General features: G+C 42.7%; 1 protein-coding gene across 7 annotated transcripts in view; it reads right to left on the reverse strand.

Annotated features, from left to right (window-relative positions):
* ARID5B (AT-rich interaction domain 5B) overlaps positions 1-26,340 on the reverse strand; it is a 120,484-nt gene that overhangs the window by 38,267 nt on the left and 55,877 nt on the right. Inside the window, exon 1 of one of the 7 annotated variants that reach the window (XM_054205287.1) lies at positions 1,421-14,419. The exons of the other annotated variants lie outside the window; for them this stretch is intronic. Coding sequence (XP_054061262.1) covers positions 1,421-1,424 — 4 coding nt within the window. The 5' untranslated portion in view covers positions 1,425-14,419. Of the gene's footprint in view, positions 1-1,420; positions 14,420-26,340 lie in introns of those variants that run through there. 7 annotated transcript variants of the gene reach the window in all.

Raw genomic sequence — 26,340 nt, forward strand, 5'->3', positions numbered from 1 at the left:
TGTACACATCTGTCTACAGTAAATGCTTATTACGAGATTCCCATCCTCCATGGGTTACATCTTGACACACTATACGTTTCTATACAATATCCCCCAAGGCTAATCTATTCGACTTTCACATAACTAATTAATATAAAGTCAAATACTTGTCTCCGAAGGACTCGGAGAGAAAGCACAAATATTTCTCCATGGTACAAAAAAGAACAAAATAGAATATTAATAAGTAACTTTGCATTAGTCAGCCTGCTGCCTTTATTATTTCTAATCTTCAAGTAAGAGCACTAACTACTATTTCCAACTTTGGGGAACATCTGGTTTTGGAAACGTTCTGAAATATTGAAATTCCTTGCAGCTCCAAGAAATGTTTATATATCCTGTCATTCTTGTCAAAGTTCTTCTAAAAAAGTTAAAAAAAAATAAAAAATTACCCCCGAGTCCTGAAATGGATCAAAAAACCCCTTAACAACTAGTTCTGGAAGTTGACAAGTACTGAAATAAGTGATTGATTGTTTCATAAGGGTTACATACCACACATATATATTAACATGAATCACTTTCAGTTTTGTCCAATTCTTAAGATAAAACAGCCCTGAAATAACACAGTGACTAAATCCTAACCGTGCTGAGCCATACGTAGAATGGGATATGGATCATCATAAAAAATATCAGACTCATCTTTCAATAGCGGTCTTACAATATAAATTATGATCACATATAGAATGAAGCAGATGTTTGCTCATTATTACGTGTCCTGCCTGCTTTCAGATTTAAAAATCAGCCTCCGACTACTATGGCAACATTTAAAATGATAAACAATCATTAACTAATGACTGTACTGTACCGAAGAAGATAATTTCCTTTAAACCTTTAATTTCTAGGTAACCATTGTTTTCATTACTTAAAGGGATGATTAGAACAATGTCAGAAATCTAAACACCACAAACCTCTTGAGTGCCTTCTAATTGTTTCTAATCTTACATTTGTCACACAGTAAGCCAGTGGTTTCAGGACATTTTACATTTTAATTAGTTTGCAAACACAATAAAGGGTGATAATTTGATTTTATAGTTTGAGTAACAGTGTCATATTTGGTCTGTTCAGAGAAAAAGAAAAGCCGTGGGTTTAAAACCAAAAGTCCAAAAGACATATCCTTTCTCTTCCCCCAGCACTGGCACACGGCGCATATATATATGTGTGTGTGTATATATATATATATATAAAAATATATAAGCCTGTGCATATGTGGGTAAGTCCGTATTTGTGTATACATAAAAATATGTTTATCTCCCTATAGAAATATCTCCATCTATCTCCAGTGAAGCACATTCTGCTTATTGAAAAGTACTGCAGAAAGCAATTCTGAAAATTGTCATCTGAGGCTAACATGCAAAATCAAACAAAGAGAGAAAGAAATTATTACCCATTCCAGTCGACAAACATCTGCCTGATTTATATCTGTACTCATGAATGCTACAGCATGTGACTGCACACTACGTCGCTGGGAGTCTCGACTTGGTGTGGATGTCAGTCTTACACAAAATGAACACTAAGAGTATTTGCTCCGTGCTTACAAATCCCCTCCCCCAACCGCTCCATTACTCATATAAACAGGGATGAGCGGCTCGGCGGGAGCGTGGGATGAGCTCCGAGGACTCCAGCGCCGGCTGCCAGCCCCGGCCACGCCGCCCTGCCTTATTTATAAACCCCGCTCAACTCTCCATCTCTGATCTCCTCCCCATCCTCACTGCTTTTTGCACACCACCTGGATGGGATGGAGAGATCCTGGACCACGGCTGGCCCCAGCAGTCGCGCCTTCTGTAAAAAGGTACTGAAGAAAATAGAAATACTCCCGCAATTTACTACATGCGTTAAAGGGTCAGCCTTGGAATGAATGGAGAGAGACGTGGTTCATCTGGGATCAAATACACTTGCATATGAATTACCTTTTCTGTCTTTCCTTTTTTTTTTTTTTTAATAAATAAAGTAGTTCAAGGCCCAGTGTTTTCCAAACATACTTGTTATCCTGAGTTTTGGCACTGCATTTTGTATCACACTATAAAGCACTCCTAATGTTTTGCTAAAAGCTTTCAAAGCAAGAAGGCATTTGTTCCTAAATTCCAGGTATATTGAGCTTGCATATAAACACTGTTTGAATTGGAGCCTTCCACGGCAAAACTGGCACAAACCCACTCTGAAATGGGGTATTTGCATTCTCCCCGTGGCTCAGGAGCCGCAGCCGGGAAGGTCTGTCTGCAGCACACACCAGGACTGTCCCACACGCCCCCGCTGTACGAGGTTAAATCACTTTAAATCCGATTCCAGATCAGATGCACAATTAACAAGAAAACAGCGATAGGAATTAATAGCAGAAGAGAAGGCCCTCGCCTCTACTATCTACTCTGTAACAGAAAACATTTTCAATAGTTCCAGTCACACTTGAATCAAAGCCATTAACATTTGCTCCCCTAAATCATTATAAATAAATGCATTATTCCAAGATTATTTATATTTCAGCTATAACCATTTTGTTCTCTTGAGCTAGGAAATATGACTAGGACCGAAGGGATGATCTACAAGTCACATACTTGTTTTAATTTTTTTCATTTATGACATATTCATGAGCATACTGCAGATTTCTTGAATTTGTTATTCATAATTATTTTAAAGCAATTTTACACACATGTTGTGGCTTAGTCCCAGTCAGCTTTCCTGATGACATTGGATGTCCAGTATGTACTGTACAGCTACTGAATATCCCCTGTTTTTTTCTGCTTTCTGGTAGAGAAGGACTTCTGGCATGACTACCTGAGGATATCTGAAACAATTCAATTTCTTCACATTTGTGCATATGGCTTTCCAATTCATTTTCTGAAAGCATCTGTGGCAGTGAGACCTGATAACTTGTACATTCTCAGAAGGTGAGAACATAAGCAAAGCAAATTAAAGTATAAAATTGAATAAATAAGTACAGAAAAAAAGTTTGCATTTATTTGCCACCTCTTTAGTGTAAGTGCCTGAAACAGGAGCATGAGAGATGCAGCATACCACCAGTTTAAATACTTGCTTCCCGTGCATTTGACAACACGCTTGCTTCTGCCAATTGGTGGTTTTTTTCCCTTCCTTCCTTTCTTTTGCTTCCTGATAGATCTGACAGAGGGGAAAACTCAGCCACTGAAATGTCCACTGGGACCCCTGATGGGCTACTGGGAACTTTTTTTGCTGGGAACTTTTTTTTTACTTGTGTGTGATCGAAAGGATGAATACTAGCACAGCCTAGGTGCTGTGTACGCTCAAGGTTTGGGATGCAAACCAGAACACCCCCATGCCTGCCATCAGCAGGTGACAACTGCCCAAACCTCCCAGTTCAGACCTCCAGAAGCAAAAGGGCGTTCATCCACTTGAAGCCCACGCAAGCCTGCACCTTGCTGACTCAACGAGCTGCTTCTTGAGATTACAGCTCATCCCAAGTTTGCTAGTCATCACAAAGGGCAAGTTCATTTAGGAAATGGCAATGCACAAGAAATTATCTTCCCTGCAAAATCTGTAGGTGCAACAGCAATCTAGAGCCCGGCAGGGAAAGCCACTTCACCTGCTGAGCCCTGGCAAACACTTCAGGTATGCCCAGGTAAAACACAGCCAGCTGCAGAAGGCACACAGTATGAGTTACTATTCCCCATGTTTGGAGAGCTGGAGGAGCACAAGGGCACGCTTCCCACCTTGGCCTGGTTACCTTTCCCACACACGTCATCATTGTGCCTGCTACCCTTACCCACCAGCAGGGGTTCAGAGGGACCGTTTCAGCTCTCCTTGGATACCAGTTTTATCTCAGCATGTTGCTTCCTTGTTTCCCAGAGCAGCAGATCCAGCTGGTGCCATTTAAAGAAACCTACCCCTTGGAGACCACCAACCCGGCTGGCCTAGCAAGGCAACCACCACCACCTGCAACGCTGCCTACCACTGCAGAGGATGCCGAGCCTGTTAGAACAGGGGGTTTCACGAGGAATCAAGCAAGAACCCAAGAAGAACGAAGATCTACTTCAAGCGCAAGCATTTGTAACCGTAAAGAACAAAAGGTGTGATTATTAGTGGTGTGGACTTTGTTTTTCAGCTGACTGCTACTTGATCGTAAAAGTCTTGTGCTCCCAATTAAGTGAGAGTGTGTGAAATGGATATGTCATGAATATCAACAGTTACACAAGCCATGATGACAACCATATCTTAACAACTCTTCCCATTCTGGAATACGTCTTATTGCCATCTCGGTTGTGAATTCTCAGGGAAAAGAAAATTATTTATAGGAATCTGCCCAGAGACAGGGCATGTTTTCTTCCCCTCCGTGTTTGAAAGGGTCCCTGGATGTTGTCTGGAAATAGGTAGTCACCATAAATCACACAGAGATTGCTGCTTGCCGTTCGACATGAGGGATCGGTATTTCTCGGAAGACCAAGAAATGTTAACTTGTGATTGAGCGGGACACAAGGAGACTGGGCAGGAGAAAAGAGAAAAGGAAACAGCTTGTGCCTGTGCCAGTGGAGTGAGAGGGGGAGCCAGGGAGCCGGAGAGGTGGGAGGTGTCCCCCCAGCCTGTTCCTCCTGCGCCACAGGGCGGGAGAGGTCTTGTTCGGCATCACACACTTCCCACCCCTGCCTGGGCCACTGCTGGCTGCCCCATGCTGTGCCAGTCTCCGGCATTCTATGGCAGTAGGGTGCAGGAGGAGGCAGCCACAGTCCTCCTGACAAGCTGGTCCATCCCCTGCACATGGCTCCCTGGGGCGAGAGGGCAGGAGTAATGCCCTCAGCTTTTTCAGCTTGGGTAAGGGAAACAACTTCTGCTGGCCACAGCCATGCTGAGCTCCTTCCCAGCGTCCCTCAGGCCATCTCAAAACTCCTTCCCTACCTGCAGGTGAGCAAAAGGAGGAGGACGCAGCCATGGTCTTCGTGAGTAGCGAGTGAAAGGGAAGGTGAGGTGCAGAAGCTGCCACTGCCACCTCCTCTGTGCAAATCCTCACTCACATGCACACCTGCCTTCAAAAAAACCAATTAGACCCCGATAGAACGTAACTGCCCCCTGTAATCTGAAATTAAGACTTAATCACTCTTTTCTTCTTCGTAGATGGAAACTTGAACCTTGCCTCCTCCTCCCCAAACCATAGCTAAGCTCTGCAGTGCCGAAACACCAGCAATGCCCTACATGTCTTTATTACAAACCGCCACACCTGAGAGGTTAAATGCAAAGCCTGCGTGATGCATCGCACAGAGTTAGATTATCTGTAGATGCAGATTGGCAAATCTTTGCTGACTAAAATGTACCCCAAGAAGAAGCTGACTTGGTGATCCCAAAGACTGTTCTTGTGAGCTGCCTACAGACCACCATAATCAAACAAGGACAATACAGAGGCACCTGCAGCAGAGAATTAAAGACGAGGTATTGAAGATAACCTCAGCAGGCTCTAATGCACAAAGCAAGACAGCCACATGGAAAAGAGAGGAGCTCAGGGTTAATGCTACTCAGACCAGCTAGATGGCTCCTCAAAGGTAGAGGTCCCCTCTGTTCATGAAGCCACGAAAAAGCATCATTGCTTAAAAAGTTCATCTTCCCCTCCAGCAGTCTCATCAACCCATGCAAGCATCAGGATATTGCAGGTGATTGGGAGAGAGACAGACAGTGAGGAAGGAGACGGCTATACTGCTCACCCACTCAGAAAATTCATAAGGTTGTAGCCACTGCTCTCCTGCCACTACCATCCTCAGATGCTCAACTTTCAGGGACACTGTCTGCTCAGCAGGACACGGGAAATAGAAGCATCTCCAAGCCTTGCTGCCTAGTACAACTCCCAGCTCTGGGTTCAACCCAAGGATGGCAGGATCTACCCTGAAGAAAAAGAAGTACCCAAGAACTGGAGCTGCAGAGGTCAGCCATGATTAAACACTACATGCAGTGGAAAAGTGTAGGTTGCCACAAGAAGACAGCACCTCCACTAACCACCTTCTTTACCTGCATCCCCAGGAAGGGGAAGTGATTGCTGGACTTCCATCTCCCTGTTATGAAGTCAGCCTCACTCGGACCACGTCCATGCTGAGGATGCAATGCACTGTGTACGCATGGTCACCCCTAGATGCACAACTAAGTCAAGAGACAACGGCTGTGGTTTTGGGGTACCTGACTTTAGTGGGTTAGTTACACTAGAATCATCTCTTTTTACAGGAGTCTGATTATCACTGAAAGTCCAATGACTTCAACCCTCCCTCCATAACACCATTCTCATATTTTGGCTGATGTAAAAGATGTGTTGTTATAGGGAGGGTGTTAAAAAAAATAGTGGCCTTCACACAGCTGAGGTCAAGCTCTGTTGGCACTTTGTCAAAATCAGTGGTGAAGCCAAGAGTTTTTAATGAGCCTGGAATGCATTACCTCATTTGTCATACCTGGATCACTTACTCATGCTGAGTCCAAAATAACCTTGGACCTTGCTGGCTGCTCAACAAACCATGTAAGTAAACAGTACTGTACTCATGCCTAAAACATGTACCTTTTTCTTGCTCACTCCACATTACTTACTCTAGAGAACATCTAAGCAATTGTAACGCCTATCATCAAAGTTCTTGCCACTTCCAGGCCTCCCCGATCTGCATAACTATTTCCTGATACGACTTTTGATTCTGGCTTGCTGGTATCCAGTTTCTCAGAAACACTTCGAAAGTGGGAGAAAAAAAGGAAAAATTAAAAGGAAAGGGAAGGGTGGCCGTGGCCATTGCCGTATTTCGCTGAGGGATGTACAGGGATAGCTGCTCGGCATTGCTGACGCACTTACAACTTACACCGCCAACCAGATTCTGGCTGCCTGTTGTTTTTGTGACCGTGTTTCTGTCCTGTGGAAAGATGAAGGAAGGAACAGCAGCGTTTTCGGCCAACTGCAAGAGTATAGCAACACAAAAAACACACTGAGCTTGTGAAAACGTCCACGGCCACCAGCAAAGAAGGGCCAGTCGAAGATCTGGGTTTACATTTAGGGTGAGCTGAAGAGTCAGGTGAGCTCAAAACATGAGAGATGGGAGTGCACCAGAGAGAGGTAATCACAAAGCTGTGATTAAGATTGAGCACTGGAAGGTGCAAGAAGTTAATAAACAGGTATGTTACTGTGGTGCTGGGTTCAGAAGAGAAGCGTCCTCGCATGAAGGAAGCTGCAGCACACCTGCTAAATGTATCAACAGTCTCTCCCTGTAGGACACCTTGCACAACATCTCCTCACAGAATCCTTTTGCTCCATGCCAGTCCCCCATACGTCTTCCAGTCTTCACACACACGCACAAAAGCTGCGATACCAGAATGCTTGGCCCTAAGCTGCGAAACCATCAGTAGATACAGAACAGACCAGGAGACTTTCCCTCTCAGGCAGGTGGAAATGGCAGGATGTGTCAGATCACAGAGCTATTCATGATTCAGGTGCCAAACAGAAGCTGGAGGTGGCATGCGGAGGTGCCTGGCCATCAAAGTCAAGGTGAGAAGAATGGTCCCAGATCTCCAGAAAATCCATGAACCGACCATGCCTGCTGGCAGGTGGCAAATAGCTGGTTGCTGAGGACACCCCTAAAGCAGCCTGGCAAAAGTTAGCTCTTGGCTGAAAAATATGCTTACATGTTGCACCTTTTAAAATGTAATGAATAGAAAGTTAACAGTTTTAATGGTTTTAACACTTACCCCTCTAGGGGGCTTCTGGCATTCTGTAATATCTGAAAGTTAAGAAAAGCATATTGCTATATTTAAGCATGGTCTCAACAACTGTTCAAAGGTTAGTTAATCTCACATACTGTTCTGGAGCCCCAGCTGCTTCCCTGATTTCCTCATCGCCTCCATTTCTTTGTTTTCTCTCCTTCACCTCCTTCCCTTTTTTGCATCCTGAATTCACGATCTTACATTTCATTTATTTTCCTTTCACCCCTGAAAGTTCTTTAAAAGCTTGTGCCTCCTGGAAATAAGGTCTGAGTAGGAGGGTCTGGGGCATTGATCGCCCTGGCACACTGAGCAGAGCTGGTGAAGAGAAGCAAGTTGCAACCAATCTAGCATTGCATCAAATGGTCAGGAATTGAAGTGGCTGGAAAATACAGCAGAAGATCGGACTACACTAACTTTGTTTGGAAACAACAGTATCAACTGAATTTGGGGAAACTCTCTACAGCATCCTAAGTACGCCTACGGAAGACAGTGATGAGCACCTAGCAACAACCAAAGCTCTCATTGAGCTCTGGAGGTCACGCAGCCTCTCCACAAACACGCACCTCTTGCCTACTCAAGCTGCACCTAAACTGATTTGAATATTAAAACTATTTTCACTAGACTTTTTTCTAAATGCAAAGCCTTGTTTATTCCTTTCTTTATAACCGAATGTGCCAGACCCGACCTGGAAACTCCAGGAGTACAGCAGCGAACAACCTTGCAGGGAACACTAAGGATCCACGCTGCTTTCTAACCCACAGGGAGAAAGAGAGGACTTGTGTAGCCATTTCTCAAAGTTTTGTTTTGGAAATGAGATATCCCATGCTCCATGTGGGGAAAATCAATTTGCTACCTCTCTAAAGAAAACATTCCTCATTTGGAAATAAGTGAAACAGACACTTCCTTGTGTGGATTAATGTGGAGACATATGACTTGCTGCAGACTGTTGTTTTGACCCCCCTCCTGACCAGACAATCTCTGAAAAAAGCAAAAAGGTGGTATTTTTCACGGATTACAGTTCAGACTAGCATTGCTTTTAATAGAAAAGTTAGAGGCACTGCAAATACCAGGTTGGTCAATTATGCCAAAAATTGAATGTTTTTCATTTCCATGGAAGAGAGGAACAAGATTCAGGACAAGGCTTGGAGTCTTGTTTTCTTCTTTTTAGTGTGGTTGGAAGTTAAGACTTTTGCTTGATATGGGCTTCTTTATGTCCTGCTGACTAATCTGTGTTTTAAAAACAATGAAGAATTTTTAATTTTTTTTTTAGCAAAATCTATACATGTGTTAGAAATTAAAGTGCGGTAAATTGAAAAGGGAAGCTGAAGACTTCAGAGAAAAATCTATGCCTGACAAATATGTGACATTCAAGTAGACCTTAAAGCAAATTAAAATAATAATAATAAAAAAAATGCAGTGTAGGCCTATTACTGGCTACAGATGACAGGATTGTTATTAATGATTCAAAAAGAGGCAGAGGTGTTTGGTAAATATTTGTTCCGTATTTGCAAAGAAGCCAGATGATATGCTTGCAAAAGAACATAATTAAAGCCAGTCAATTGACTTGGTTTTACAGAAACCAGATCTTAAAACAACAGAAAAGAAAAACAAACAAAGCACCTTATTTTATACTTTGAAACTGTAAGCTTGGTTAGAGAAACTAGCTACACGCGTGGAACTTACCTGAATTTCAGTAAGACAGCTCATTTAATACTAGATAACACTTTGATTAAAAAACAGCACTACATAATTTTATTCAGGCATATATTAAATGGATTAAGAACTGGCTAAATGGTAAGAGCTAAAAGCAGGCATCAGCGGGGAATTTCTAGCAAATGAAAATATTTCTGGTGGGATTCCACAGGGGTTGCTCTTAGCCTTGCTAGTATTCAACATTTTTTTCAGTGAAGTATAAGGTCCCTGACAGTAACATTCACACTGACACAAGGACTTGCACGACGCTAACACCGAGTCACACAAATGAGTGATCAGAAGGAAAGATGGACCACGCAAACACAATGCTCTTCAGAACAGCTCCAGCATGAGACCCGTGAGCAAGGACTACAGGTCCCACTGACCAAGCCAAGGGTGGCACTTCACAGGTCACCCCCCACTGGGAATTCCACACCCCCCAGTAGGAAGACGCTATGGCCAAAGAGAGCTCTGCCTTCAAGGAGGAGGTCTGAATAACTCAAGCTTTGCTGGGTTTGAGCAGAAACGACTGCGAAGTGACTTCACCAGGTAATGAGTGCCTCAAAGGTGAGAAAAAGCTGGTGCTCAGAAGCGAGGAGGCATAACCAGGCACGCCTAGGCACTGCAGCACACATGTGTGATCTCTTGCCATTATATGGGGACATGCCTATGATCAGCTTTCAGAAGACCTTTCAGGAAAAGCCTGAGCCAGCCACAAGCTGGTGTGCACAGCACAGGGAGAAATGCGTGCAATTTGAGGGTCTTTGTCAAGACACGGGCGCCGAGCATGCCGGCCCAGCCCCGTCGAGGGCCGGGCGCAGGCTGCTGCCGAGGGATCCTGGCCGCTGCGGGCGGCTGCAGCAGCCTGGCTGCCTGCACCGAGGCGGCGTCCAGCTGTCTGGCTGTGGTCCTTGCTCAAACAGCTGTTTCCCTTCTCCTTCAGAAAAAAGGTGGTGAACTGGATGAAAGCATTTGCCGGTAATTTTGGCCGATGAGCCACTGCTTGGGGTTCATACCAGACTAGATGACTCAGTGGTTCTTCTGGTGAGAAACTGCACGAGTGCAGGATCAAATACAGTGAAGTACTGTGCTGTTGCAGGACAAGGAACATGAAGAGCTGTAGCCTTGATTCAGCAAAGTACATGCCTAACTCGTAAAGACCTGGAGCATGCAAAGACCTCTGATGACCTCACTGGGGCTATTCACATCTTTGAGGCTGAGCCCGTGTGAAGCGTGGAACACGACCAAGCCAGCATGATTCTCTCTGTCACTAACGGGAAAGAAGCGTTCAAGCCCGGCACAAAGAAACCATCGTTATCTCATCATGAAACAGCACGTGCTCGGGCAGCATCACAGGATCAGACGTGGGTTCATCAAGTTTGCCTTTCCCTCAGAAACCTGCAGTCAGTCTCCAGCCTCCAAGCCCTCCGCCCCCAAAAGGTCACCTCCTGGGAAGCTGCACCCGGCGGACAGGGGCTTCACTTTCTGTAGGAGGGTCACAGCAATGGCCAAGAAATGCACGTCTGACTTTTCAGAATAGTCTGGGTTAAAAAAAAAAAGAAAAAAAGACTAAAGAAAAAAAAAAGCAAAGAGTGAGCAGGCACAAACGCATTATGCAAGACAAAAGTGGCGCAACCACGGCTGTGAGAGGTGAAAATGCAGAGGGAACCCCAGCAAGTCAGCCCGTCTCATCAAAACTCAGCACAGCACCCAAGGCAGGCTCCCCGTTAGAGGGCTCCAGAAAACAAAAAAGGCAAATAAAAAGCACACAGCAAATCTGAGGGCAGCTTTCCCAGCAATATTTCCTTTTCTCTCCAGTAAAAGCCAGCGTTTGTGAAATTGCTGTCTAGCGGAGTCAGCAGTACCCAATGGAGACGTGACCTACATACCTCGGAAACACAATGGATACGTAGCCGGTTGTATCCACGTAGACAGGCAGATGAGATGGGCTAATTGACTGGTAAAGGATGGACACGGTGCACGAACCTTAACAAGCAGAAATTCATGCAAGAAGCATAAAACGGATGGTTTCCTGAGACCTTGCTTTTGGGAATGACAACAGCAGGTAGGAAGCTATGATCACTCAGTTGTGCACGTGAAAATAACAAATACCTTATTTAAATCTCGTGCATTTCTGATTTGTAACTGATTACCTAAGAAAGAAAATTTTTTTTTTTTGGTGTAAGAATATTACAATTTTCTTTTTTTTTTTTTTCTCCGCACTTGATCATTGCACTGCAAAGCAATCAAAGTTTGTTAGGCATGATCAACCTGCATGAAGACATGAGTAAAGTGACGTGCAGAACCTAGGGAGTAAGCTCCCGCCGCGATGCCTACACCCAGCAGCCACCACCACAAGGACTACACAAGGCGTTAGGTTGGGACAGGAGCAGCAGCCTTAGCCCGAGCCCTGTTCTTGTTCACATCTCCTGGTCCAACTTCACCAGCAGCAGTTGGCTTGCCAGGCGCCCCGTCGCAGCGCACGCAGCCGCAAAGAGGTTCAGGAGTCCATGAAGAGCTCCAGGAATCGCTCTGCTTCCCCACAGAGCTCGGGACAAAGCCCTCGCACTCCTGGTGACCTGCGTACCCCTGAGGCAGGTGGTGCGGAGGTGACGGGCTCTGCACTGCTGAGCAGAGGTGGGATCCACACTTTTTCACCAGTACAACGCAGTGGGGGTAACTCCGGTAACTCTGTCAGGCTGTACAAGTAGAAAGGGAATCTATATAACCACCAGAAGACCCTCAAAATGATGTTTTTAGAGTCCTGATGGTAAGACAATGTGCCCAGGTTTACAGGAGCGCAAATCCTCTGAACTCAGTGTAATCGTCCCCGCCATCAGCACAAACAGAACTGAGCCCATCTCTGCGATACAGCCCCAGTTAATCTCTAGCACTTGGAAAAATCCAAATAAAACTGAGGAGGGCAGGGTTTAAACTAAATATGAAGTCGGTTGTGCAATACTCTTTCGTACTCAATACCAGTTCTTAGGAAATTATTTGAGTGAATTAAGTGGAGGGACTATTAAACAATTTACACACTTCCTTGTGTTTCAGATGTCTAATTATAGCCGTGTTTGTCTTTCCCCGCAGAACTGTTGTATACCACATGGTATGCATATTTCAGCATCCAGCATTATTAACTCATGACCGACTGTCAGTTGATCATTATCTAACACATGGGGTCCGCAAAAAAAGCCTTATTTGGGCAAAAGCAGGATTCTGACCTGCTCCCGCTGTATTTTCCCCCAGAAGAACTTCGGTCGGATTGTTATTTGCTGTCAGTGGAAACTCGAAGGTTACATACGTGAAATCTGCAGACGGGAAAATAAATCCTTACCGAGTTTAAACACTTAGTTGATATTAAAACCATCTCTAGCTTGGTTAGTTTAAAGAAAACTCTCAGTTGCCCTCTAGTGTCACCCGGCCGCCATGCCAGGCAGCCTGCCCGCCGCTGCCAAGGTCACCAAAATTTAACCCGATTTCATGCGATGAGGTTTACTATAGGTGTAATGTTTCGTATAAAAGGGCACTTTTCCCTCCTGGAAATTTCAGGGCTTGGGCCCCCGGCAGCCCCGAGCCCACACGATGTTCAGCGCTGTAATTGCGGCGCACGACACCCGGGTTTTATGAGCGAGAATCTCTGAAATCACTCTTGCGCGCTGCACTCCATAAAGTTCATTCATAACTAAAAATAGACTAATGTACAAACTGATTTAGCATTATACTGAAGCTAAGGAACATAGGGAGTCTGCACAATTCCCTAATATGGAAGAGAAGCTGAGTTTTCAAAAGCAGCAGTTTATTTGTTTCTGAAAATGGACAACATATGTAAAAGATTTAATATATAGAACCAGGTGTATATATAGCATCGATCTTCATATGTGCCCATTTTCGTTCTATATAAAGACTTTATACAGCCTGAAACTATAAATTTAATAATAGATTACTAAATTAAGTCTGCACAATCACTTCATAAAAAAAAATCATTTCAATTTAAAATACAGCTGTAGGGGTTTGGACAATTTCCTGCATAATAGAGGCCCATCCCTGAAATGTAAATAACACTGGTATTAAAACAAGTCAATCAGGCACATCAGGAAAAAAAAAAAAAAGGTACATGAAAACATAAATGCATTTTCCAGCCTATCCTAAGTAAGGATGCCAAACTTTTATTTTATTCGAATGCTGCTTTGATAAATCACTACTGCTTCAGCTGGCTTTTTTTTTTCTTCCTTTTTTTTTTTTTTTTTTTTTTTTCCAAACGTCCTGTTTTTCCTAAGAGAAATCCAGGGCTGGTTAGATCTTAATGTTTTGAATACACCAAGCCATCAGGGTTTTGCAATAAGAATTATTCACTTCTTTCCTGTATACCGTCAGCATTCTTAAAATACTGTTACTATAAAATTAAACAGCGTGCTCTTCAGAAACGCATGACGTTGCCTGCTCTGTGTTTTTCAACTGCTATTGTGCAACTTTAAAATTCTCTTCTTTCTCAATGCCTTTTCCCCAAACAAGTACCTTTGATAGCTATAAGATTACAAAAACAATTTAGACTTTTTTTTTTTCCCGAAACTTACGGGTCACCTGTAGTATTATTGACAAATCACACAGTAAAAATGGCAAACATTACTTTATTTGGTATATATCCTAAGTTAATTACAAGGCTTTCTCCTGTTAATTTGACAAGACTGAAATATCACAAGAAGTACATATGGCAATTCAGCAAATATAATCAGGGAAAATGCGAAATGAACATTTGAAAAGACAAATTATTTGATTTGCATATTTGTAAGGCACTTCCTTTCTCCACCGCCTGAACAGCACCTTCCAGTTGCTCTCGCTCTCACAGCGTAGCTCACAAGCGCAGTAATTGCACTTTCTACCCCAAAAGTGTTGCTCCTGTTGGCGACAGGAGGCGTTTGCCAGCAGCACCCAGCGATGCTGTGGGGCACTGCGAAGAGGAGGGCAGGGAGGCAGCAGGGAGGTGCCAGGACCCCCTGTCCAGGGACCCTGACCAAGTGGCTCCAGCCACTCGGGCTGCCCCAGCATCCCCACTTTCCAGGGGACAGCTGTCAATCAGCTTCAACCTAAGCCAGGACCCCGAAATACTGAAATTGCTACTAAAATAATAAAGGGCTAAAATAAAAGAGCTATTTGCTCTACGCTCCTAGCGACTGAACACCCTGGCTCTCAAGTCGCAGGAAGCTTGTAGGGTTTCCAAGCTTGTCTCCCAAGCCAGGACACAACAAGCCCAGCAGTGGTGAGCAACTTTAATACTGACCTGTAAAAGGCCATTGCAATAGGGACGCAACTGGCCGGCATCATCCGGCTGTGTCAGGGCCCACCTGTATCCCCGGGGAAGCGTGGGACCCCTGGCAAGCCACTGTCCCCCTTGCCTGCAGACCGGTCTCTTGGGGCTGTGCCTTTCTTTAGTTCTGCACAATATCTGATGTCGTGCTCTGTGGGATTAGGCTGCTGGAAGACGGTGGGAGGTTCGGAAGGCTCAAAAACTTATTTTCTCTGCCTCACGAAATACGTAGCAAGAATTTTATTGACTAATCCTGGTCAGTCCCATCCTCCTGATAGCATCTGGAAGGGCTTTCACATTGTAAGGGAACTCTCATCCTCATTTCCAATAAAGGGATTGCTCCACTCCCAGATTCACTCGCCCTGCCTGCCGTGGGATCTAGGTTTTTCCTAGAAGCCTCCTCACCAGCCATGACCTGATGTGCTTTGTTTAGGAAACCTGACAAAATGACATGAGAGGCCAAACCTTCTGTACATCTAATTTTAAACAGATAAAAGTAGCGGCAAGACGAATCAGCACCTCTCCTGGATTTCCAAGTACACTGTTAAGCAGACTTGGACTTCAACTAAGGTGAATATGAAGATTCATTGTCCCAAGAGATAAATATTGACTGAGGAAAAGCAAAGGTCAAATTGGTCAATATTTACTCAAGAAACTCTAAATCTTGATGCAGTGTAACGTACACTCTGAATGTCTTCATCAGCCATCTCTGGAGATCTTTTCATTATGACTAAGGATTTCAAAAGTATAATCTTCTCCCTTCTAAAATTCGTACTTAAAACCTCATGCACACCTACTGGAAACAGGAACCTTTCCACGCCTATGGCTTCAGCAAAAGGAGAGGTGTTGTTTTGCAAATGCTATCTGCCCAGTCCGCATGCCAGAACTCAGTAGCTCTGACCTCCAAAGACATGAACAATAAAAACTTTCTGACTCATCATATGACGGTATTTCACATTACCATGAACAGGAATTTCTTCTTTGGTAAGGATTAATGCACTCCCTTTTCACTTCGTCTCAAATATCTGTAAATTAAGGCTGAAATTTTATCTCAGCCTTCTATTTCACATAAGGAATTACTTTGAGACAATGTCAATCAAGAGCTTGGGGGGAGTTACAGTCCTATTATTTACTGTGGCAAGTATATTAGCCCTATTATTTATCTAAGGTTTCAAGCTTACTGCCTGATTTCTGAAGGTCTCCTACCATGCTATTTTTGTCTGAAGCCACAGTGCTACGGTCTCTCCTTTCCACAGAACAGCACTGTTGAAAACAAAAATTCCAGGAAATTTATAAAGGCTGATTCTTCTGAAGATGCATGAGGAAGGAAGATACTCAAATCCTATGGAGCTTCAATGAGTTTATCCCCCAAACTCCCCTCAAGCCACTCAATGATCAGGAAGGTACCAACCCTGCCACTCCTCTGTTCATTCAAACAGTCTGGCATGGCGGGTGAAATCCTATTTCTAACCTTTGTCTTCACGAAACATAACGCAGATTTGTTGCAATCACCATGGAGATCAGTTGGTTTCAAATTAGGCACAAACTGTTTGTTTCCTTTGCTATTTTTATTATGTTTTGAGCCTATTATGGTCCTCCCGCCCTGCCCTTTCTTTATCTTTACTGGCAAATGAGAACAATCTGACTTCATTGGGAAGTCAAATCCTAAAATCCTAGCCACTCCTGAACTCAGTGGGGGACGGTGGTGGTCGCCCCTTCTCAATTGCCTTCCCTCGCTGGCTGGCAACCAAAAAGTCTGCACGAGGCCAAATGTGCAAATGGAGTCCCCGTTAGCTGGAAGAATAACGTGAACCTTGCTCTCTGCAATTTCATAGTTAGGCCTACTAGGGATGGAGGAATTAATTTATTTTCCACAAGAGGGAAAAAAAGGTAGGCTTCGGTCTCATGTCTACAAGGTATGAATGAACCACCAAGGTCTGGCATGAGAGAAATGGCATTATCCTGGTGTAACAAAGAGGGACGGCAATGGGAATGGGGATGGGACCATACGGTGAAGAGGGGTGAAAGATGAGTGCCTGGCATGAGGAACTGAGGAAGAGGAAGGCTGAAGCCATGGGGTGTGGGGGAAGCCAGACTTCTGGGCTGTTTGGATTACACGCAGAAAGCAAATAAATCCAGCATCATGAAGCCAGGTGCGAGCGACACTCTTCCACCAGGCAATAGCTGGGCTTGGCAATAGCTCCCCATGGAAAGGCTGTCCTGCACCTCCGAAAGCACGGAGGAGTTGTTATTTGACTCCCAAAGACATCAAGTCTCTAACAGAAGTTCCTTTGGAGGCGCAGAAAAAGACACAAGGCCCGATAGTGCTGAATGTAGGTTTCCCACAGCCCGAGTCAATGGGCTCCCGGTGCCAAAACTGCAGCAGGCTGGGATCTGACGGTCCCAACAATGCCTATGCCAATGCAAGCCTTTCCCACAGCTCGGTGACAGGTACATCGCTTCCTTTAAAACAGCATCAAGTCTCCACTAAAACATCCCTCTGCTTCTGGAATCATACGCAATCCATAATGTGGAACTTAAGTTTAAATTCGAAGACCAATTAAAAAAAAAAAAAAAATCAATGAAATGCTTTTATGAAACAGGAGATTGATCTGCAGCTTAAAACTTCCAGTAATGTAATATTTCAGAATTTTAATAAATAATGCTTTTATCTTGATTGCAAAATAATACCCTGCCATGAAAACACAGAGCAGAGGTAGGAAGCTGTTCAACAAGAATTAAAATGTCACACTTTGCACAGAATGGAGCATTACAATTATTGGTGAAACACATTTTTCAAACTTGTTAACACAAAATTAACAATTACATACATCACTTAATTCTATAAGTGCATATCTCTCGAAGTACCCATTAGCTAACCATGCCTAGTTCAGTTTTAATATACATGCAGGCTTTGCAGCACAGAGGGGATGTAACTACGCGAGCGTTGGCACAGTAAACCCTGAAATGGCAAGTGCTATTAAATTGAGATGCAATCACGTTGAAAGGGAAACATTAACAAACAGCAGACAATTGAGAAGAAAATACAGGGCGCTTGTGTTCTAATACATGTGCTTCAAAACCTTATATAACTATTCATTGTCTAGTTCATCTGGCCAGGGGCCCAGTTTGCTCTATGCTATGCTATACTAATTTTATAATAATAAACTGTTACACAAGCTTTATGCAATCATGCATACGAAGAGGTTGTGGAAGACATTACATTTTATTATCTTTCTAGCAAAGACACCATCTTGAAATTAAACATAGCCTGGCAGAAGTATACGTGAGTTACAAAAAAAATAAAAGAAAAGGAAACAAATGCGAGTATATCTTTAAAACAAACAAAAAAAAATCCTTTCAAAAAGACTCTTTTCCTCCTCTGAATATCACCTTCGCATTATGCATGACAGATGAATACCACTAATCCCATAATACAATGCAAGAATCTGCATGTTCCTGGACTATGTTCGTTTGAAGACAATCAGTGATTTTTTGGAAACACATGCGCTTTTTTTTTTTTTCTTAAATACACCTTCTTTTCGTAAAAGCAAGGCAAAATGGTTTACAAAGCCAAAAGGAATGCGTGAAATAGCTGAGGTTTAAAAAACCTTTATGTTATTTGTTACTTTAGCATGAACCAACATGAACCACCGAGATGCTTCAGTTAAGATTTATCTGTACCACAAAATATTTGTAGGATAGCAGTTGGAAAACATGGGGATGAGAGAGACGGGGCACAAAAGCATATACAGTACGAACCAGATGCAATCCAGAAAAGTAATTTCATATTCCACATTTGTCTATGGAATTGTCTGAGAATTTTCTGCTGAACATTATTTCCAGGTTTATCACAGCGGTTCAAAACTGGCTATATTTAGCCACTGACCAGTGCCAGAAAGCACTACCAGACTATAGGATCATGGCATATTTTAAGTTTGATATCTCATCAAGCATGAAGGCCAGAAATAAATGCCTTTTATGATCAGAAAAAGCCTCAGACCTCCAAGATACAGAAGGGATTTTTTTCAGCTCTAAGTCATGAGATACCAGCCTCAAAAATCACATTATTCTGATTACCATTGTGCGTCTGCTACTTCCCGACCACCCCCTACATATTTTGATTTCAACATTTTAACATCTAATCTAAAAAAAAAAAAAACAAACCACTAAAGCTAGTGAACCAATGTTTTATGTGGGGCCCCTGAGGCACTTCCACATGCAAATACCACCACCACATACCAAAAGCAACGAGTCGGCAGTCAAGTGGCACTGAAGTGCACGGGTGTAGGAGCAAACCCCAAAAAGCTTTAATGCCAGATTCCAATCTAAATCACATCACTGTCAATCCCAAGTAATTGACTCCTGTGGATTTACATGACTGGAACGGAGATCATAATCTTGCTCTTAACCTTTACCTTTGAAGTAGAGATGGTCATAAATCCGACTTTTCTATCCAAGAGGAAAATGCCAGAATTTCATCATTTTCTTCAAATCGGGGCAGGCAGTCAAAAATGTTCTGAGCACCATTTTAAGGGGAACTATCAGGCTCTTTAACTGTAATGTGTGTAATGAAAAGAAACCAGCTGAAAATACTTCTACGGATCAAAACTCTTTTGTCTCCAATGGGTCTGACATGCAAGTGCGTCCCACCGAACCGTGGGTCCCAGGGCCCTGTGCTCCCAAGCTCCACTGTGTTGAGCACCAAACGCTGAGCGCTCTGAGCAGCTGCAATGGTACAGCCACTGGGGAGGAGCAGCGGACCTCATCCAGAGAAAGGGACAGGCACAGGACGTGGCCACACTAGCATCGCTGTGGCAGAGTCGTCCACAAGAGTATGCCAGCCCAGCATGACAAAGTTCAGTCCTTCCAACCCTAGACCAAACATTTCATTTCAACCTTTCTAATGAAAAAAAAAAAAAAAAAATAAAAGGAATAAAGACCAAAATCCAAACAGACATACAGTTGCTGTGGGGTGTTACTGTGGAAAAAATTTCCATTTCACTCAAATGGCATCTTCCAGTGCTAAAAAAAGGCATCAAGGACTTGACTCAGAGGAGTGAGAAAACCTCCTGTGAGGTAAAAGTTATGCCAGAATCAAAATCCGAAAGGAGGAGAAGTGGGAACCAGGTGGCAACGCAAGAGAAGGGCTGGAGCCAAGCCCCATGCAAGGGGTTTGCCTGGCGCTTAGACCCATGCCCACAAACCTACACCAAAGGAACTTTACCAGTTCTCTAGCTGCAGGTGGAATGCAACACGAGGTGGAAAACCTTCCTCAGCCACTAAGGAGTGTTGGTTGACTTTCTGTAATTTAACCATCGTTATGCTGGTTTGGTCTAGGCTTCTGAAACTGAGAAAGCCCAACCAACTGCAACCTCCTGCCACTCATCTCATCTCTGCATCTGATGGACGTGCAAGTTGGAGCTTGTATTTGCTGCTTCGGGATTGTCTGATTTTCATGGATATTCATGCTTAGACCCAAACAGTGCAGCCCTGACACCTTCTCCAGCTCACCTGAAATGGGGGCTGATGTTTCTGCTCATTCATCTCGGCTTCCTTTGCTCTCCCGAATATTTCTGATGGTTGCTAGGCAACTATTGTTGAATACATGCATGAGGCATTAATTGTCTGAGCACTTTAAAAGAGGAAAATTCTTCAAAACTGAGGACATCGTCATACCAAAAATAGGATATTTCCCTTATGAAGGGCAACACTGGTGGCTGGGAATGTTGGTGGCTACAGCATGTCAGAGGCTGGATGAGTCACCCACATTACTCACATGCAGCGCAGCACAAAAGAAGCGTCTTAGGAGACCTGACTTTATTATAAAGTTTTATTTAAATGGAGCGCTTCAGATCTAGTTTTATCTTCTGACTGCTGTCATTGGGGTATCACGGGCCACATTCTCATGAAATTAACGGCGTTGGGTCTGGCTGCTGTTCGACAGTGTTAGAACTTACTGAGTGTATCAATTCACCTCCTTCTAAACCCAAAATGGCACCGGCAAGTACTCCTCTTCACTATACTTCAAAGAGATACTGTAGTCTCACTGCTGATCCTAAGTGCTCTGTGCTCCTTACCCGTAAATGTGGATTTCATTTTATAGGGTCTTTTTTTCCAAAATACATTCCAATGCCATGATCAAGCTCTAAAGACAGTAAACACAGACTTCCATAAATTGACTTAAACTTCTAAACTAAACAACTGCAAGGATTTGCAACTAGGTAATTTTTGTTTGTTTTTTTTTTTTCTTTTTTGTTTTATAACAAACCCATCTCTACCATAACTAAACATTCACAATGTACATGTATTCATCTTAATTACAGGCTGCCTTTCAAAACAACCAACACCAAAAAAACCCTGAAGAACCATCATTTTTTTGGCAAATCAGCCAAACAATTATGGTTCGTTGCAAAATCAGGATGCTATAAAAGAACGAGGGCAACTATACTGCTGATTTTAAACATGGTATTCTGAGCTAAGAGCTGCTAAAGACCCTGGGAATCGTCTTTTCCGCTTCTCAAACTTGTGCTCTACCTCTGTGAAAGTATGTAATGGGACACGGGCTCATCTCAGCAAAGTGCAGCTGAAGTTTGTAAGACTTTAAGATGAAGATGAAATGACTTATTTAATCAACGAAGTGAGAAGCAGAATCATCAACACCTACTTAAAGTAAACATGCCACCCCACAGCAAAGAGCTGTTTTCACTGGGAGTTTAACAACTTCTATTACAGCTGCAAATCCAGAGTGAAACACAGGAGGGTGATGACAGAGCTGGAAGGTTGCACAGTACCTCTCTGTTGAAGCAGCAGCAGCGTCTGCGAATGTCACCCATGTTAGCAGGATGATCACCATTACCCTTTTCACATATTCCCTTACCCTTTCTGTGGGCTGAAACTGCTGATTTCAAATAAATTCCTCCTCTTCTATTACTCACTTGTTGCTAACACCTGCTTTTTAATTAACATGCTCTTTAAGGCTCTTACGCAAAAAGGTAAGGTGACTGGAGACGCCTGTGAGGGACCCATCAGGGAAGACTCATGAAGTCAGTAGAGTAAGTCTGCAGATGATCTCGCAGTGTGTTGCTGCACATTTAAATGAGATGCTATTGGGTTACATTTTCCATACTTCAGCTGAGGAGACAGCCCTTTGTAGAAGTTACTGAAGTGGCCTAAAATGGACCAGATCCAATTCTCCCTGAGCAGATATCCCCAACAGAGAACAGGCAAGGGACTGATGAGCCCCCAGAGACCAGAGCAGAGGAGCACCCTGCCCACTTGGGGCTTCGAGGCAGGCAACTGCTCCTGGTGGATGGAGACTCGTAAGGAGAACAAAGAGGACACGGGGTATCCACAGCCACCAAGGTGGACCAGTGAAGACACTGACATTTAGCTCCTAACGCACCAGCTTCCTGCATAACCCTGTTCCTCAGCCTCTCGTCCATAGAGCAGGTGTAAAGCTCTGCCTTGTCTACTTAAGAAAGTTTCAGGAAGGTTTGCTTTATTGTGTAACGGACAGAAAATCCAGCACGATCTAGCCTTTACCAGCCCAAATGCTATAAATCACATATGTTAATACAGTAACAGTTTTTAAGGCCAGAAGGAATTGTCTACTTTCTGCAAATACTGTCTATACAATGTCAGAGTGACCACTGGATGAAGCCAGTACACCTCTTGCATGAGTAAGGATCATGTCTTCTGGAAAGCAGTTTTGATTTAAAAGATTCAAGTAACAAAGAATATATGGTATTCCTTGCTAAGTTGTTTCCAGGGTTAATTACCCCTCGCTGCTAGATAATTGTGCCTTAGTTTCAGCATTAATTTATCTGCTTCCACTTTGAAGCACGAGGTCCTGCTATGTGTCTGTTTGCCAATTACAGAGGCCTCAACCACCACAGGTCTTCTCCTCAGGGAGGTACTAAGAGACTGTGATCGGGTCCCTTCTTAAGTCTTCTCCTCCATGCACTAAATGGATTGACGTTCTTTAGTCTTTCACTCGAAGGCAAGAGTTTTCCGTGCCATGACTTGTTCCTTGGGTCCTTCCTTAACCTTGTCCAGTATTTCAATACGACATGTAAAGCATGGGCAGCGGAATCGGGCACAAAGGTGAAAGTGGGGAAAAAAATCTAATAAAAGTCTTTCTGCTCTTCCATGTTCCTCTGCAGCCCGTAGTTCAGAATAATACACTTGAGTATTAGTAGCGCAGTTATCCCATGAAATTGTATCACCTTTTTTGCTGAAAGCCATTATCATTTGACTGACTTACCAAAAATGTTAGCTCTTAGGGGGGTTGATAATGATTTCCTTTAGTGTTATATGCAGCAGTAGTTAACACCTCCCTATTTCTTCTCACTATTCCCCTGCTTATTCATCTAAGAACCAGGTTTGCTCTCCTACTCTAGTCAATTGGTTATCTATCATTACCCTCAAGTAATTTATGGCATTAAGACCAACACGGCAGCCCCAAGGCACAAGGAAATGCTTGTCTGATCACTAAAGACCAAGATACAGCTATATATAACACCAAGGCCCAAACTTCAGCTGAAATGCAAACTCTCACTGCTTCACTGGCCTTTGGCCCATAGTGGACAATAAATCAATTAAAAAACATTACAAAGTCCTAATTGCTAATGATAAACTTCCCAAAAAAAGCAACACTTTTTTTTTTTTAGTTGCCTTGTTCTTCAGTAGTTGTGCATAAAAAATAAAAAGTCCTACGAAGAAACTACCGGCATCCGCTGGCTGTGACTGGGAAGATGGATGCTTACACTGTAACACGCTGGTACCTTCTCCAGTGGACACAAGCAAAAAGGGATTGCTGAGGTCTCTTTAGCTGTTTGCTTAAGTAATAACCTAATTCACGTATTGTCTGTTATCTGTCTGATCAGGTTTATGAAGATGCTGACAAGCAATGAGAACTTACTCCAACAGCACTGGTGTCAATAGAGGGGAAAACCCTCCTCTGGATCACCCTTAACGCCCTCGCTTGATTTCAGACACGGAAAACTATAGCAAGAATTTTAATGTGCTATTTTGCCTCTTTTGCAATTTGATTAAAAAAAAAAATTCAGAAAAACCCAGCCACGTGGAATTTAAATTCCGCAGAAGTCTCACCTACCAGTAATTACTACTGCAGTGTTTAAAATTTTAAAAGAAAACAAACCCGAACCCGAACAAAACACTATTTTTCAATTAATTTTCTTCCTCTGATTTCTCTCCACATTGCATCATCTCCCAATTACTGTGATTTTGCTGAGTGTGCCAGTTTCTTAAAGACACAGCTATAAAATGTATGGACTAATTGTTGAGCAGAACTGAAGAGCTATTAAAACTGCAATAGTACAGCACTTCCAATGGTAGTCTATTATTTCTACATGATTGGTTTTGTACAGTCCAACTCATGCAGTGAAACTCTTAGATAAATTAACTCCTTCGTTTTGACATAAACATCAAAGGGAGAATTAAAGGAGAATGAACATTTTTTTTCCGCTGCTATTTTAGACGTACTGTTCGTAACACCCATGCACGTTCCTGGAAAGTTACAAATTATTTAAATTGAGAAAGCCATTTGCTGTTTTATCAAGTCTGTAGTACATAAAATTTGGCTCCAGAATTATCTCATTTTCCCATTTCATGTTTCCCCGTCTACATGGTAGAGCATGTTTACAGAACTTTATAACTATAATATACAATTCAGTCATTTCTAAACAGCTCTATAAGAGTAACTCTGAAATGTACACATTTTAAAGATTACTTAGTGAACACCAAACCCCATCCCAGCTGTTTTAAATTTTGAATTTCCCAATAAATGAATAACATACTAAAAAAGCAAACAAGATCTGACATTATTTAGTCTAAGTTTCTAAAATGGCATAACATCTGTAGCTAAAAACAATTTTGAATAACTATATTTAACCAGAGCAGTATTCTATTATTCATAGCTCATTTTCCTTACAGACTAGGGGACTTAATGTGGTGTTCAAACATTTCAAACATTTCTTTTAATTGTTTGGTCCTTCCAACAGCCAGGCTGCAGCAGAAAGGGGGAGGGGGGGGGAATCAAATCTTCACTCATATCTTTTATATATACTCATGTGACCAACCCATGATCTCAGTTAAGTGCCACAACTGTTCATTAACACACATCACAGCCCCCCAGTCAGCACTGCCAGCTTTGAAACCACGCCAGAAGCAGGGGCTCAACAAATGGCACTTTGACCTTTTCACTACTAACTTCAGTCTTTATTAAAATCCCCAAGACGTCAGCTCTGTCTCCCTCTTTTACCACCTTTTCTCTGCTCCACAAATACCTAATATTCATTCATTAAACAGAAAAGTTTCCTGCATTCTTACGTAATGATAGATTCCCCTTTCACTTGCCATCGGCTTTTGAAATGCCTTTGATTAAAAAAAGAGAACAAAATGCCCCCTCCCCCCTGCCAAACAACTCTAAATTCAGATTGCTCACTTATTTCCAGGGAAATCAAGCATGTTCCCTAATATTAAAAAAAAAAAAAAAAATCTTGTGGCATCCAGGCAAGTTTAGCTCCATTTTATGTTCCTCTTATTAAATTCCAACTTAGCAACACACAAAATGCTCACCGTGCTCTTTACTTGCTTTTTTAATTTCACGTTTGCATCTTCACATCTTCAGCCCAAGCATTTGTGGGGGGACAGAGGCTGATTTTTTTTTTGCCCAGCAGGGTTTCCGTTCTCTACAATAGAGTCACCAAAACCAGTAGTCCCCATGGAGTAAAATGTAACTAGAGACAAATAGAGGCTTTGATCATTTTTATGGTGCTCAAATATAGATGGAAGGGGAGAGAAATCATGCCTTTTTTTTTTTTTTTTTTTTTTTTGCCTAGCAGTAATTAACCAACTACACATTAAGAAAAAAAATAAGAAAAAGTTCACATGAGTCATTTATGTGTTTTCATTCTTTGTAAACTTTCTGGCACACCCTATATGCTTCATTTCTTGCTTTAAATAAGTACGCACTGGAAAATATGCATAGTATTTGGAACCAAGGGGAATGACATATTAATTCGAAGTTTGCTTTGTGTAAGTTTGCGCTTTCCAGACTTGAAGTGAAACTTCAAGGAAACCTAAAACTCGCCTGCAACCTTTAATTTATGCCCCCCTTCACCCAGGGATTATCTAGAAGGTATAAACTATTCATTTAAGCGGCACAGTGAAGTATCATCATTAGGTGGCTTAGTTGCCTGGGATACTCCTATCAGCCTGACCAGTAGGGAACCTGGGAAGCATGAGCTCTGAAGGGGGGAAAAGTAAACAAAGTAATGAGTAACAGTTACAGCTCCTTAAAATGTGTACATTAACCTCGGTATTGGGAAACTATTTGCTTTTTAGAGGCAGCACCCTCTGATTGAAATAATGACAAATATTTTGGAAATTCCATCCCAAGCCAAAATGAAATTACTCAAGAGCACTCCGGGAGAACAAAGCTTTTTAGTATAGCTTCAAATGAACTCAGGTAAGTTTACAAATGGCCTATACCTAAAAGACCATTAACTAAAATTACATTTGTTTTTATTGAAAGACAGCCTCAAGTGCTGACATGTAATATATGACATGTGATACATAATAATACTCTTAAACCAGTTCTG

The sequence above is a fragment of the Rissa tridactyla genome, chromosome 6, assembly GCF_028500815.1.
Source record: "Rissa tridactyla isolate bRisTri1 chromosome 6, bRisTri1.patW.cur.20221130, whole genome shotgun sequence".
NCBI classification, from domain to species: domain Eukaryota; kingdom Metazoa; phylum Chordata; class Aves; order Charadriiformes; family Laridae; genus Rissa; species Rissa tridactyla.